This window comes from Oryzias latipes, chromosome 7 (genome assembly GCF_053564925.1).
Source record: "Oryzias latipes strain Hd-rR chromosome 7, Olatipes_Hd-rR_3.1".
NCBI classification, from domain to species: domain Eukaryota; kingdom Metazoa; phylum Chordata; class Actinopteri; order Beloniformes; family Adrianichthyidae; genus Oryzias; species Oryzias latipes.
Window position 1 is genome coordinate 24841508 of NC_136243.1, and position 12576 is coordinate 24854083.

The 12576-nt window shown below is 38.1% G+C and overlaps 1 protein-coding gene across 7 annotated transcripts in view; it reads right to left on the reverse strand.

Moving 5' to 3' along the window:
- Window positions 1-12576, reverse strand: part of scn8aa (sodium channel, voltage gated, type VIII, alpha subunit a) — a 44160-nt gene that overhangs the window by 22424 nt on the left and 9160 nt on the right. For 2 of the 7 annotated variants that reach the window (XM_023956568.2, XM_078950668.1), the window contains exons 6-14: window positions 10988-11079; window positions 7303-7524; window positions 7071-7134; window positions 6795-6936; window positions 4546-4752; window positions 4177-4458; window positions 3345-3626; window positions 1747-1882; window positions 1285-1523 (exon numbers count right to left, since the gene is read on the reverse strand). In XM_023956568.2, the coding sequence (XP_023812336.1) occupies window positions 1285-1523; window positions 1747-1882; window positions 3345-3626; window positions 4177-4458; window positions 4546-4752; window positions 6795-6936; window positions 7071-7134; window positions 7303-7524; window positions 10988-11079 (1666 nt within the window). Of the gene's footprint in view, window positions 1-1284; window positions 1524-1746; window positions 1883-3311; window positions 3627-4176; window positions 4459-4545; window positions 4753-6794; window positions 6937-7070; window positions 7135-7302; window positions 7525-10987; window positions 11080-11284; window positions 11377-12576 lie in introns of all 7 variants that reach the window. The other 5 variants (XM_023956569.2, XM_078950667.1, XM_023956567.2 and 2 more) reach the window with 3 other exon arrangements.

Sequence of the window (12576 nt, forward strand, 5' to 3'; positions counted from 1 at the left end):
TAAAACCAAACTTTGCCTGTGTCAAGACAATTTTACTATATGACTGTGTCAATTTTTCAGGGAAACCGACATGAATGTTAAGTTACCACATACTCAAGTTACTACATACTTGTTTACTTTATTGCGAGATAAGTTTTTAACAAACTAAAAATCATTTTCTTGAGATAAGTTATTATCTAGTTGTTGAAATGAACTGAAAAAAATATTAGATACAGTTGTTCTCCTTTGATAAAAATGATTAAACAGAAATAAATCTTTTGATATAACAAACTGATGAATTGTGTTACATTCGTCTATGCAAAAGACTAAATTGCATTGATATCAATTCTTTTTAACTTGTGTAAAAGTAAAAAAAATAACAAACCTCTATGAATATTTTTATCTGTGCTAAGTCTTCTATTGTTAAAAAAGTACATGTATGTTTATTATTTTGATAAAAGGTAAAACAAGCAAAAACAAAAGCATTTAGATCTTAGAAATGACTGTGCCAGGAATAAACAAGTAACTTTAAAAACCCACTCAGATGAAAATCAGGTTCTTAGTATATTTAAAATGTTTCTGTTGCATTCTTCTAGTGATGGTGGACATATGTAAAAAAAAAAAAAAATTTAGCTTAAAGCAGCATTTCTGAGTATTTCTTTATTCTAATTATTGAGAAACAGAAGCCGTCTTTTTTTGGATAAAATTTGCATAGTCATAATTTATAAAACTGTGGGAATGCTTTTACAATAGATCAAAAGATGATCGGAGTGGAACTTTAAGTTAGTTGGAAGCAACTTTCACCACACCTGATAGCTCAGCTTTGGAGTCCTGAAATTTACAATCTGTCTGCAAATTTTCAGGCATCTAACTAGACCTCTTTTTTAAACATGGAGCTGATATTCTTTATGCTTTAAAAACAAATGAAACAAAGAAATCACATTTTGGAAAGAGAGTGTGTTGTGAATTTTAAGCCAGAATTCAGGCACCATTTTAAAGATGTTTATTGATGATGAAGTATTAACACAGGCCTCCCTCCACTCAGCCAATCAGCAGAGAAGAAAGCTGGTTCCTGAAGCTGCACTCATGCAGGGAAAGAAAGGGAAAATGTGTGTATGCGGGGGAAATAAAACACTTTAAGTCCCTTTCAAGTCTGAAAAGGAGATGAAAGTGCTGTCAATGATTGTCCAAAAATAACATCCCTTTTCTGAGCTCAAAGGAAACAGAACAATTCTTCAGGTGTAAATCTGATTTGGCTGTAAAAAAAAAAAAAAGGTAACAGAAAAAATGAAAAGTACCACTCACCAGATTACCCACAGAGAGCATATTTTCAAAGTCAGTAGTCATGGGGTAATGCTCCATTGCCATGAAGAGGGTGTTGAGGACAATACAGATAGTGATGGCCAGGTCCACGAAAGGATCCATGACTATGAGGTTTACAATCTCCTTGATCTTAATCCACAAGGGGCAGCATTCCCAGATCAGGAATGTGTTAGAAAATTTATACCAGCATGGCGGACACTTTCGCTGAGACTCCTCCAGCTCTGAAGACACAACGCGGATCACACATCAAGACCAAACATAAGTGTGTGCAAAGGCATAGTGCATGCAATGCCTTATATGATAGAAAACTTGTATGCATTGTATGTATCTGGTACCATTGGATATGCAAAGCAGATAAGCAGGAAATTCATGTCAAGCTATTCAAACAATGAGAGCAGCCCTAGTTTAAGAATAATGAGAGCAGGTGGGTAAAAGTGGCAGTACCCTCCACTAGTGTGTTGGTAATGACGCTCATGACACTGTTGGCCCGCTCTTTCCGCCCAAAGGAGGTATTGAGCTGGTCCACAGACACCATCAGGGAGCCCGACAGCTTCTTCTTCACCTCAACCTCAGTAGTTGGCTGTCAGGAGGAGAGGAAGAATCAAGCACCCATGGAGAGGACATGAACACCATCCCACATACCCACCGGTGGCTGGCGGAGGGAAGTGCACCACAGCATTGGCAGGCTAAGTAATAGAGGATCCGATTTTGGGGGAAGTTTCACTCTTTTTGATATCAATGCTGGTTTGAAGGATAATTTGTATTTTTCGTGAGTGTGTGTGTGATGTAAATGCATGCAGATATCAGCCAAAGTGTGAGCAGTGATCTAGGGCTATTTGACCTAATTGTTTTTGAATATAAATGCTCATCCCAATTTGATAAGAAATGGGCTGGAATTTATTGTGTGAGTAGAACTGTTTCTGCATGAATGCATTATTGGTCATGTCATGCAAGAATGGAAGCTTTGTTGCCATTGCAATATAATCATTAGGTTGTTTTTTTATTGTTTCCCAAATCTGGCCATTTTAGTGTCACTTGCAAATAAATTCTAACATACCCTCCTTCTTTGAAACCATATAACTTATATTGCAACCACCAAGTAAAGAGAATTGTGAAGAGATCATATCGAGGCACGTAGTTCAGATCCATCCAATTGTCATGCATGTGCATGCTCCAAGTCAAAGAAAAGAAGAGGAAAATTACAGTCAACATACCCACTGTCTATGTCATGCTCATTCTAATCTGGAGTTCAAATCTACCATGCTAACTAGAGTAAGACAAGACTAATTTACTACTGTTGACCAGGGACAGTTGAAAGACAGTGAAAGGTAAGGACAGACAAGGACAGCAGCCCTCTTTTGTGTCTCAAAACATTTCAAGATGGCCTTACAGGATGGTTTGTGTGTTACTTTAATATCTGCTCTGATATGCTCTCAGAGGGAACTGACAAAAGCAGTTTGTTTCCTCCTCCTTCTACTGCAGATCTACCCACACACAGCAGAGGACCTGAACGCCTGGAGGAATACATCTCCACGCCGGAGCCTGTTGGCTCATCATTACCAACTGTTTGACAGCAAAGTCGTGTGTTAAAAAGAAAAATTGATCAATCTGTTGAATATTTTTTCTAAATCTAATATCTCAGTGATAGAGCAGCAGATTGAAAAAACATGTTGCTGATAAACGTATGATGGGTTAAATTGATATTTACATATTCAACACTGATCCCTTTATTCAACCAACAAAACTGACTGGAATTCACTAACAGAACCAGCTCTAGTGACCTATGAAAAACAGCTAAATTCCTACGCTATGGTTTAATCTAACTTCTCCATCCTTTGCCTACTGTTGGAAGGCAGCATTCACTGCGAGGGCTGGGGGAGGGGTGGCACGAGCGCTTAGCCAAGAGATACATACGGACTTGCAAAGATGACAGAACAGAGGAAAGAGCCAGAGAGAAACGGACGAGAGGGGGCCCATGCCTAGATAGGTCTACTCACTGACTTCCTTACACTGTCATCAGTAGCTGCCTTATCTATTTTCACCTCAGGCAGAAGTCGTCCACCGGGCCCAGTGCCGATAAGTGACACCACTCCGTTGCAGTCCACTGTGCTGTTCCTCTTTCCATGGAAGCCAGTGTAGCTGTTCCGTCGGTAGGGGCTAAACAGGGAACCACGCCGCTCTTCGCATTCTTCAACCGTGCTGTGTTCATCGTCTGCAAATTCGTTCTCCGAGCCCACATCCTTGCTTCGGCCCTTGAAACTAAAGATGCTGCTCTTGCTGTTGTGGCGGGAGAGGAATGGGGAGCCAGGAATGCTAAGGAGGGACTGGAGAAAAGAGACAAAAGTACTTGAGGGGAGGCGTTCACCTGTCTGATGCACTTTTCCTCTTACAAAATGACAAACAAATAGTCTAAAACCATAAGGTGTTTGTCATCAGTTCTTGAAGTTAAAATAAAATGCAGGATATAGGAGCTCAAGCTTGACTCAAACAAACCTGCAGGATTGCTCTATCTTAAATATTTATATTTTTACTGTAAATAATTCAAAGCTTGGACATGTCCTTCAATATCTTCAGCCACTGTGTTCTCCTCTGTGTGTGCATTTTGCAAAACTGCACAGTAAGTTCTAAATGTTCACTTTTTCTTGACTGGATCTTCTGTTGAAGGTTATTTTGTTCTTTTTTGTCAACAAGAAATATCAAACATTCTATATACAGGGGTCACATCGCTGTATTACAATCACCTTTTGCAGTTTCACAGATTTTTTGGTTTAACCTATCATGCTTTTTTTTAACAGTGCATTGTGTTCTGAAACCTGATTGGCTGTGGACCATTGTCAATCAATCTCCTCCACAAATCAAGAATTATTTTCCTACCTGGTTCATGATGGAAGACTTTCGACCCAGGCGATTGTCAGGAAAACGGAAGCGGCTCCTTTTGCTTCCATCATCAGACTCGGATTTGACAAACTTCTCGCTGTCCCCCTTCTCCTTCTCCTGCTCTTTCTGTCGCCACTTCTTCTTACGGTTTCGCCGTTCTTTGGCACTCTTAGAACTAAGTTTTGACATCTCTGACGAACTGCAAGACAGATGCCCCCCTCCATCGTCCTCTACTGCATCCTCTGACACTGTACCAGCAGATGTTGCCATGGCAGCAGCCTACAAAGAAAACAGAACCTGAGTGAAGCCTGAAAAATGAGAAACACAAGTCAGTAATCACTTTGGTTTCCAAAACAGAGTGTGAACCTGGGCATCCTCTTGATTTTTCTTTAGCTGCTCCAGCATAGCCTTGAACTCTTCCTCTTTCTGCAGGGCCTCTTCCATGGTGGCCTGGTTCTGCTCCTCATAAGCCATGGCTACAACAGCCAGAATTAGGTTGACTAGGTAGAATGAGCCCACAAAGATCACCAAGACGAAGAAGATCATGTAGGTCTTCCCTGCTGCCCTCAAAGTCTGGAAAGAGAAGCCGGAGCACCAAAGGAGGGAGACAATTTAGCTCACTGCAAAACCTAACAAGCAGCATCATCAGTGGATTTACGCTGCATCTCTTTTCTGAACTTCAGATGAAAAACGTGACTTTGTGTGGAATTACTTAAAATAATGTGGCAAAGTAAATGAATAACTCCATGCCTAAAAACAAGAAAACTCAATGATTTAAATAATCTAGTAGTTGACAAATATAACCTAAAACAAAAAACTAAATTTGGTTTTTATGATTAAAGGTTTCTTTTTACTTTATTTATACCATGGTGCGGGTTGAGTACTCAATTCTGATTGGCTGCTGGGTGTGGATTAAAGTGATAATCTACAGGGCTAATGCAGGCCTAAAAAAGAAGTTCCAGTCACATTACTTAAATGTTTTAGATCACTACACTGGATTCTTTAAAACTAAATTTAGCTTTATCATCTGGTCAAAAACAAGCGGTAAGAGGGAGACTTTCTGTCTGATCTGATGCTTTATTTAATCCATCGTGGCGATCAGCATATGTATCTCTTTTCTTTGCCTCTACAGTCGAGGTCGGTGCTGGTTCAGCGGCGTGTTGTCATGTTACCGTGACGATCATCAGATCGCCCAAAATCTCTGTCTGAAACGTTAATATTTTATCCTTTCTGTCTTATACTAATCCTGTATTTCAAAAACATTGAAATATAAACAATCAAAAACATAACCTAAATTAAGAATGTGAATTTAAACAGTAAAACTAAAATAAGGGCAATCCACAACTCTGTCTAAAACAGCACAAAGATAAGCAGCAAGATGACGGTCAAGTCATTCCTTTTGACTACACAAATGTACACCACAGGTGGGAGTTATCAGTCCATAGGAGCATGTGGCTGAAAACAGTAAACTGAAGACATGGGAGTGTCAATTTATGAAAGTAAAACTCAAACACTGTGTAGCTCTACAAACACAGGTCTGGCTATCAACAGTATGTCAAATGTCTATGAGAGTCAGAACAGATTAGCCTCCAGACCACTAGATAATTAGGAATTAATAATTATTGAAAATCCAGACGCTTTTGTTTCTGGTTTTAGCACTGATTTTAATTTTTTATACCTTTTGGGAAAGATCATAATGACTTGTTTTTCCAGGTCTACTTTGACCATACAAACAAGTTCTTCCACTACATGATTTCAATGATCAAATACAGGAATCTCTTAAAGGGGCTGTGGATCTAAACACTGATAAAATGTGTGCATGTGTCCAAGACTGCTGTGCTTTAATAAATAGTTGAAGAACTGTGATGTTTCCACTTGAGCAAATGCATAACACTTCTTTCCAACTGTCAAAGAAAATAACCTTTGTAGTGGTTTTTGTTATTAGAAGAAAAAAGAATAGAGAATCTGAGAAGCATTAACTGTTGAAACTAACTTTTTTAACATGCATTAGTTTTAATTTTTACAGCTCTGCACATGCAGTTAAGCCCGAAATTATTCATATCTGCCGCAAATTATGACTAAATGTTACTTTTATGCAAAGTTGCAATTTCTTTTGCTTGGAAATGACATAGGAGTCTCCCATATGGACATAGGGTGATGTAGAAGAGGCATCATTGCAAAAAATATAAATAGTTTTTCTTTACATTTAAACAGGTGACATGTCCAAACTTTTCCGGGGGGATGAATAATTGACAGTTATTTTTAAGTACACCTGTCACTTAAGGGTTTATCCACAATTGGTAAGAATTATTTAAATGATGACTTTGGAATTGAACTTTTCTCATGCACTTCTTTTCTAAGTTTTGTTTGTAGTGAATCTGCTCTTAAAACAAAGGCAGCAGAATAGAATTACGTGTGCACTATGACAGTATTGACTGTTAACTGCTAAACCATACATTTTTATTTATACTAGTCATTGTCATGAACACATACAAGCTTATATTACCAGGATGTTGACTATTAACCAGCACACACAAATCCTAAGAAAACTGTAGGTACCAAATGCATGTTTTAAATGGTTAAAGAAGCCGGGCTTGTTGACATTTCTGCTTTACCAGCATATAAAGGTTTTCCCAGAAGTCCTGTGTCATGAGTCGGAACAAAGCAAGGAAGGCCCAGCCAAAGCTGTCAAAGCTGGTGTAGCCATAGTTTGGATTCCTCCCAGCTTTCATGCATGTGTAGCCCTCAGGGCAGCGGCTACAAGGGGAAGACAGACAGGGAGAAAAACACCATATAAGTACTTTAGACATATAAACGCCATCTAACTAGTCTTTAAGCAAACTAAAAGGCTTTTATTTTATAATCAATGCATTTGGGGAGAGGCGGCTCACCCAGAGTCTGAGCTGTTTCCACAGAGTAGGGGGTCGAGCTGACCATGCAGTTTGTAAAAATTGGCTGCAGAAAATTAATAATAATTTAACAATCATCCCATTAATATTCTTTCAAAGGTTTTTGTTATAAAATCTAAATGTCTTTTAAAAACATTTTTTTTTCTATCCCTATATATTTTTGCTTGTATAACACATTTATATTTTGCATTTGAATGTATCAATCTGTACTTACTATCGTTATTGATGTACTCATCCCAGTCAAAGCCCTTGCTGCCATTGTTCAGGTACGTTTCATTCAAATTAATTGGCCAGAATACACACTTTTGGCGCAGGTTGCCCATGAAGAGCTGGAGACCAATTAGGGCAAAGACACTCAAGCAGAAGACAGTCAGGATCATCACATCCGAAAGCTTCTTCACAGACTGGATCAGGGCACCAACGATGGTCTTTAGGCCTGGTCACACACGTACACGCACATAAACAGAATCAAGGAGGTCACAGGCTCTTCTTAACTATTAAATAAATAATACTCATCCATACATTAATACTGAGAAACAATCGATTTATTTCACATTAAGCAACAATTAACTGACTTTGAACTGGAATGTACTAGAAAAAATGTATAGTCTTAAATCAGATTTCACATATATTTGAGTGTTTTTTCTTATGAAAAAGGTCAAATTCCTCTGAATTATGATTACTATTGTTGTATTTTTGGGGGTTTGTGTAGTCATATTTTTAGCACAAAACCAACAAATTATTTACAAAGCATCTCCAGAAACAACTAACAGAAAATACTTTGAAGCCTTCCCACTCTTTTTCGATATTATTCACATTAAACTTAAATGAGGAAAGTTTACATCAGAGGCCTGAATGACTGAATCTGTGCAAAAAGAGGGGGAAGACTATGGAAAAGTGGGAGGAAATCTATAAAGAAGAGAGCACAGCAGCACGACAAGGGGCCATGAGAGGGACAGAGGCACAGGCAAGGGGACTGAAAAATACATGCAGGTCATTTAAACTCCAAGGCTGAACAGGAGCAATTCAATGCCAGAGCCTTTGCAGGCACTTTCTTGAACTGTCTTGTTTAAGGCGCCAATAGGAAAGCACTGACAGCTCCTACCACGACCCTGCTAACTGTCTCTTTCCAGGGTTTCCTAAATACACAGCAACTTTACCTTGAAAGCAAAAAAATATAATCCTCTGGAAGAATTTGTATGGGTCACATGGGAATTCAAATGTAAAGGAAGGATGACCCTTTTTTTCTGCTCAACCTCTACAAATACAATGAGCTTTATCAGACCATCCAGCATCTTTAAGAGACTTTAATTTAGGATCAAATTCAGTTTTCTATTTTAAAGATATTTCAGTTATTTTGCTTTGATAATTCCCCTATAAAAATGTTTTTTCTTTATTAAACATTGGTTAAAAAATACCATAAAAATTTAATTCACAAAAAAAAAAAACGTCCTTTTGACCAAGTAAATTAGGCCCTATACAATATTTAAACTAGAACCCATATCATCATCATAGTTTACATTTGAATCTTTAAAATGGTTTTTAATACTTTGGAGTTTAGAGAAAAAGATCTAGGCAACCTGGTGCCTCCAACTGCTAACAGCTTTCCACTGTCTGGACTCAGAACTGTCCAATGATAAGGTCTTCCTGACGCATTTCCCTCTGAAAATAGCGACACACTGCTGCCACGTAGCAGAGAATAACAACAAGTGGCACTGACATTTCCTGACTTCGGGGCTTTTGTATCGACACTGACAGTGGAAGCATATACTGTGATCAAAAAAACTGTTACCAAGAAGGAGGGTCTAAGGGCATGGATGCCCAGTTTAGCTTAGTCTGGGTAGTTTAGTTTAGCCATTACCTATCGAATTTTATCACTTCATTTTTATTATGATTTCATGTTCATTATGATTTCATGTTATTATACAATTACCAGTATACCAACTACTGTTGTAATATTGGGCTATATAAATAAATTTGAATTGAATTGAATTAAAAGAGATCAGACAGAAAGGTTTTTAGGGAACATGGCTACTGAGTGCTCATGACTCAGCAATGAAATTATTAAGACTATCAACGCCAAAAGTAAATACGTGTAAAGGTTTGATTCAGTGTCCTTCACATTAGTGACACCTTCCTCTATAAGCTGCTTTCTTTAGTTGGAATTTTTGTATCAATTGTTATATTGTAAAGCAAATATTTATAGGTATTTAAAGCTATGCAATGATGAAAGACTAGCAACCTGTCCAGGCTGTACCCCAACTTTACCCAGCAGCAGCTGGGATAGGCTCCAGCGACCCAGTTACCCCTTTTTAAGCCAGTTCAGAAAATGGAGGAATAGAACTGTAATTGGGTTTACAAAATCTTTCTTCTGCCGCTTTTGTTCTAAAACTTAATTTCAGTTAAAAGTTCATTATAGTGTAGATTTTTGTTTTTCTCATCAAGAAACATCTTGAAGAAGCTCTAATAATCCTTTGGTGTTGGTCTGACAGGCACATGTGTCCAATGCTGCTCCCTGTAGTGATTCTCATCACTTCTGAATAGGACTTTTTGTCAGACATCCCAGTCCCACCATAAACTGTAAAATATTTTGTTTAAAGTAGATATCTATGGGAGAAATACCATGTCAAGGATTTTTTGGAAGAAATAACCTACACAGACAGACCAGGTTTAAATGTTGTTCTTATAAGTGTGTTTTAAAAAACTTTTTTTTTTGTTTAGAGTTGAATATGCTTCATGCTTTTTATGTTTTCTATTGATCTCCAAAAGGAACAGTCTTTGGTAAATTAATAACCAGCAGCTTACCAAGGCTCCATATTTTTGCCTAAATCTAAAGTAAATTTTTGGCAGACAAACAATGAGCTCTGTTTATAGAACCTATTCAGCTTATTGAAACTGGCCGCACAACAGCAACAGAGTTTTGTTTGAACAGAGCAGATTGGTGTTTGCAGTCTTTAGGCTGAGCTAACGTGGCTATTCAACACCTTCACTGAACAAAATATTCAACTGCGACTTAAAGACACCCCCATGATTCCAAATATGAGCTCTTCGTGAATAAAGACTTTCATCTGATGTAGCAAAAAATGTGGCATCAGTTCATGGAAGTCAACTGTAGCTGCTATTTGCATAAATGCAACATCTGTTTGACATTACTGATCAACAAATGTTTGCATCCACACTTTATGCTGTGTCAACACATTTTCTAAGACATTTGTCATTCTGTTAGGTCACAGAAAAAGAAAAAAAAGAAAAAAAAAATAATCAGTCAAACTGAAAAAGGGGGGCAAATCAAACTTTCAATGCCATTTGTCAGCCAAGCTCTTAATAGGCTATAATTATAAAAGCAAGTGACCGAAAGCATCATGCAGCATAAGAGATATGTTCACAAGCTAGGCTTGGCAGTCTTCATATGTTTATAGATATTATTTTACTATTCCTCTAACAGAAATCCTGGTTTTCCAAATTCAGTCTCTTAGATAACATGGGCAACAATAATAAAGCATCAATAGGGATTGATAAGAAATCCAGATGCTGATTTAATTTTTATATTTATGGGATTTTTATTTATGTGATATTTTATTTATGGAAATTTGAGTATTACTAAAGCTAATAAAATAATTGTTTTAATACTTGATGTTAACAGAGACACAGTTGCTGACAAACCTTATAATAAGAATGCTACAGCTTAAGAAGAAAGGTAGATAGGCCTAAAGGAGACTGCAAAGCCTATCAAAAATGTATTAGTACCATTTTTGATATTTGTTGTAGGTAAATCAAATCAAAAAATGGTTTTCTCCAATTTTTTTCTTACTACTCAAATCATAACTGTAATCATAATATTAGTGAAGTAGAAAAGAAAGGGTGAGAGGATCAGCCTTAGTGTTTAAACTGAGTCTCACCTGGAATGACAGAGATAGTTTTCAATGCTCGGAGAACTCTGAACGTTCTCAGCGCAGATACATTGCCCAGGTCCACAAACTCTGTTATATATCTGAAATAGGGGAAGGATCACACACAGAACAAACACGATGACAAAAACCACACACGCCAAGAGCACAACACCACCGAACCGGGAGGAGACGACGCCACTCACAGAGCCTGTCCACGGAGGAGAAGGGTGGAAGGTAAAAGGAAAGAAAGACACGCACACCTAACACCGACCCCGCCCCACCGCCCCCCACCCCATCCTGTCTTACCTGGAATTACAGAAATAGTTTTCAATGCCCTCAACACCCTGAACGTGCGCAGAGCTGAGACATTGCCTAGGTTTACAAACTCTGTTATATACCTGCAGGATCAGACCACAGTTACAACAGCTCATTATTCACAGACAAATGCTGAGAATGTGAGTTTACAAGCAAACAGGCTTTGTGATAAATCAATAAACACCAACATGATGGTTTTGCGAGAAACTAATCACTGGGAGCGGGTCTCCAGGTCTGTAAGAAGACAGACATATCAGCATTAACTACTTGATGTTATGCAAAGAACAGGGGGTAGCTGGGGCTTCAACCTGGAAGTTGCAGACTCCAGAGAGTTGGAAGGTGAGAGAGAAGCACATGGAGATGGGGAAAAAAAATCTGATAAATGACACTGTGGTGGGGGGGTGACAAAGAGGGGGGGAGGTAGAGGCTGGTCTCAATTCCAGAGAAGAATCAGAAGAGTTTTAAATCAATGGAGGAGATGTGACATTCAGACAGAAAGATCATCAGCAAACTTTCACTAAAACATCCACTTCTTTGCCCATTCTCCTTTTTAGAGTTTTTAAAGACCCACTCTGTTTAAAATTGTGTTTTTGCTGTTTTTTAACATTTTATTGTGTCACTCTTCAAATGATGAAGGACATATATTGAGAAAATTAAGCTCAACATTGCATTTCTGAGTATTTCTTTATTTAAATAGTTATAAATCAGCAGCCGATGAAAAAAAAAATGCCATTTAAAAAAGATTGTATTTGTTACATAGAAAATACAGTCATAAGTTCCTTCTGCTCTGCTCCATGCTGATGCATACTTGTAGATGACTGGATCCATGTACGTCTTTGTTTTCCTCGTTTGGGCTGGCATTTGGTTCTAAACTGTACGGCTGGATCTCTCTGATATTGCTCACATTTTTGTTGCACCGGTAATGTTAGGTTGGGGGTGTGAGGGGCTGTAAGCTAGCAGGAGAGAGTATGCAAACAAAAAAAGTTCTCTACAATGGGGAGGGGAAGGGGGGCGGGATTGCTCTACGCAAACGGTCCCGGCCACAACTCAGAAGCAAATTTGTAATGAATGACTGCCGTTCTACAGAAACAATGTTCTACAAAAAACGACTTTTTTTTTTTGGTTCTAAATCATAATTAAATGACTACTGGAAATGGTTTTAAAGTAGATAAAAAGATGACTGGAGTGGGTCTTTAAGAACTTTTTCTATTTCACTTTAGAATCTGTTTCTAGCTCAATGCACTGAAACATCGACCTTTATGCCCATCCATCACTGTCGCGTT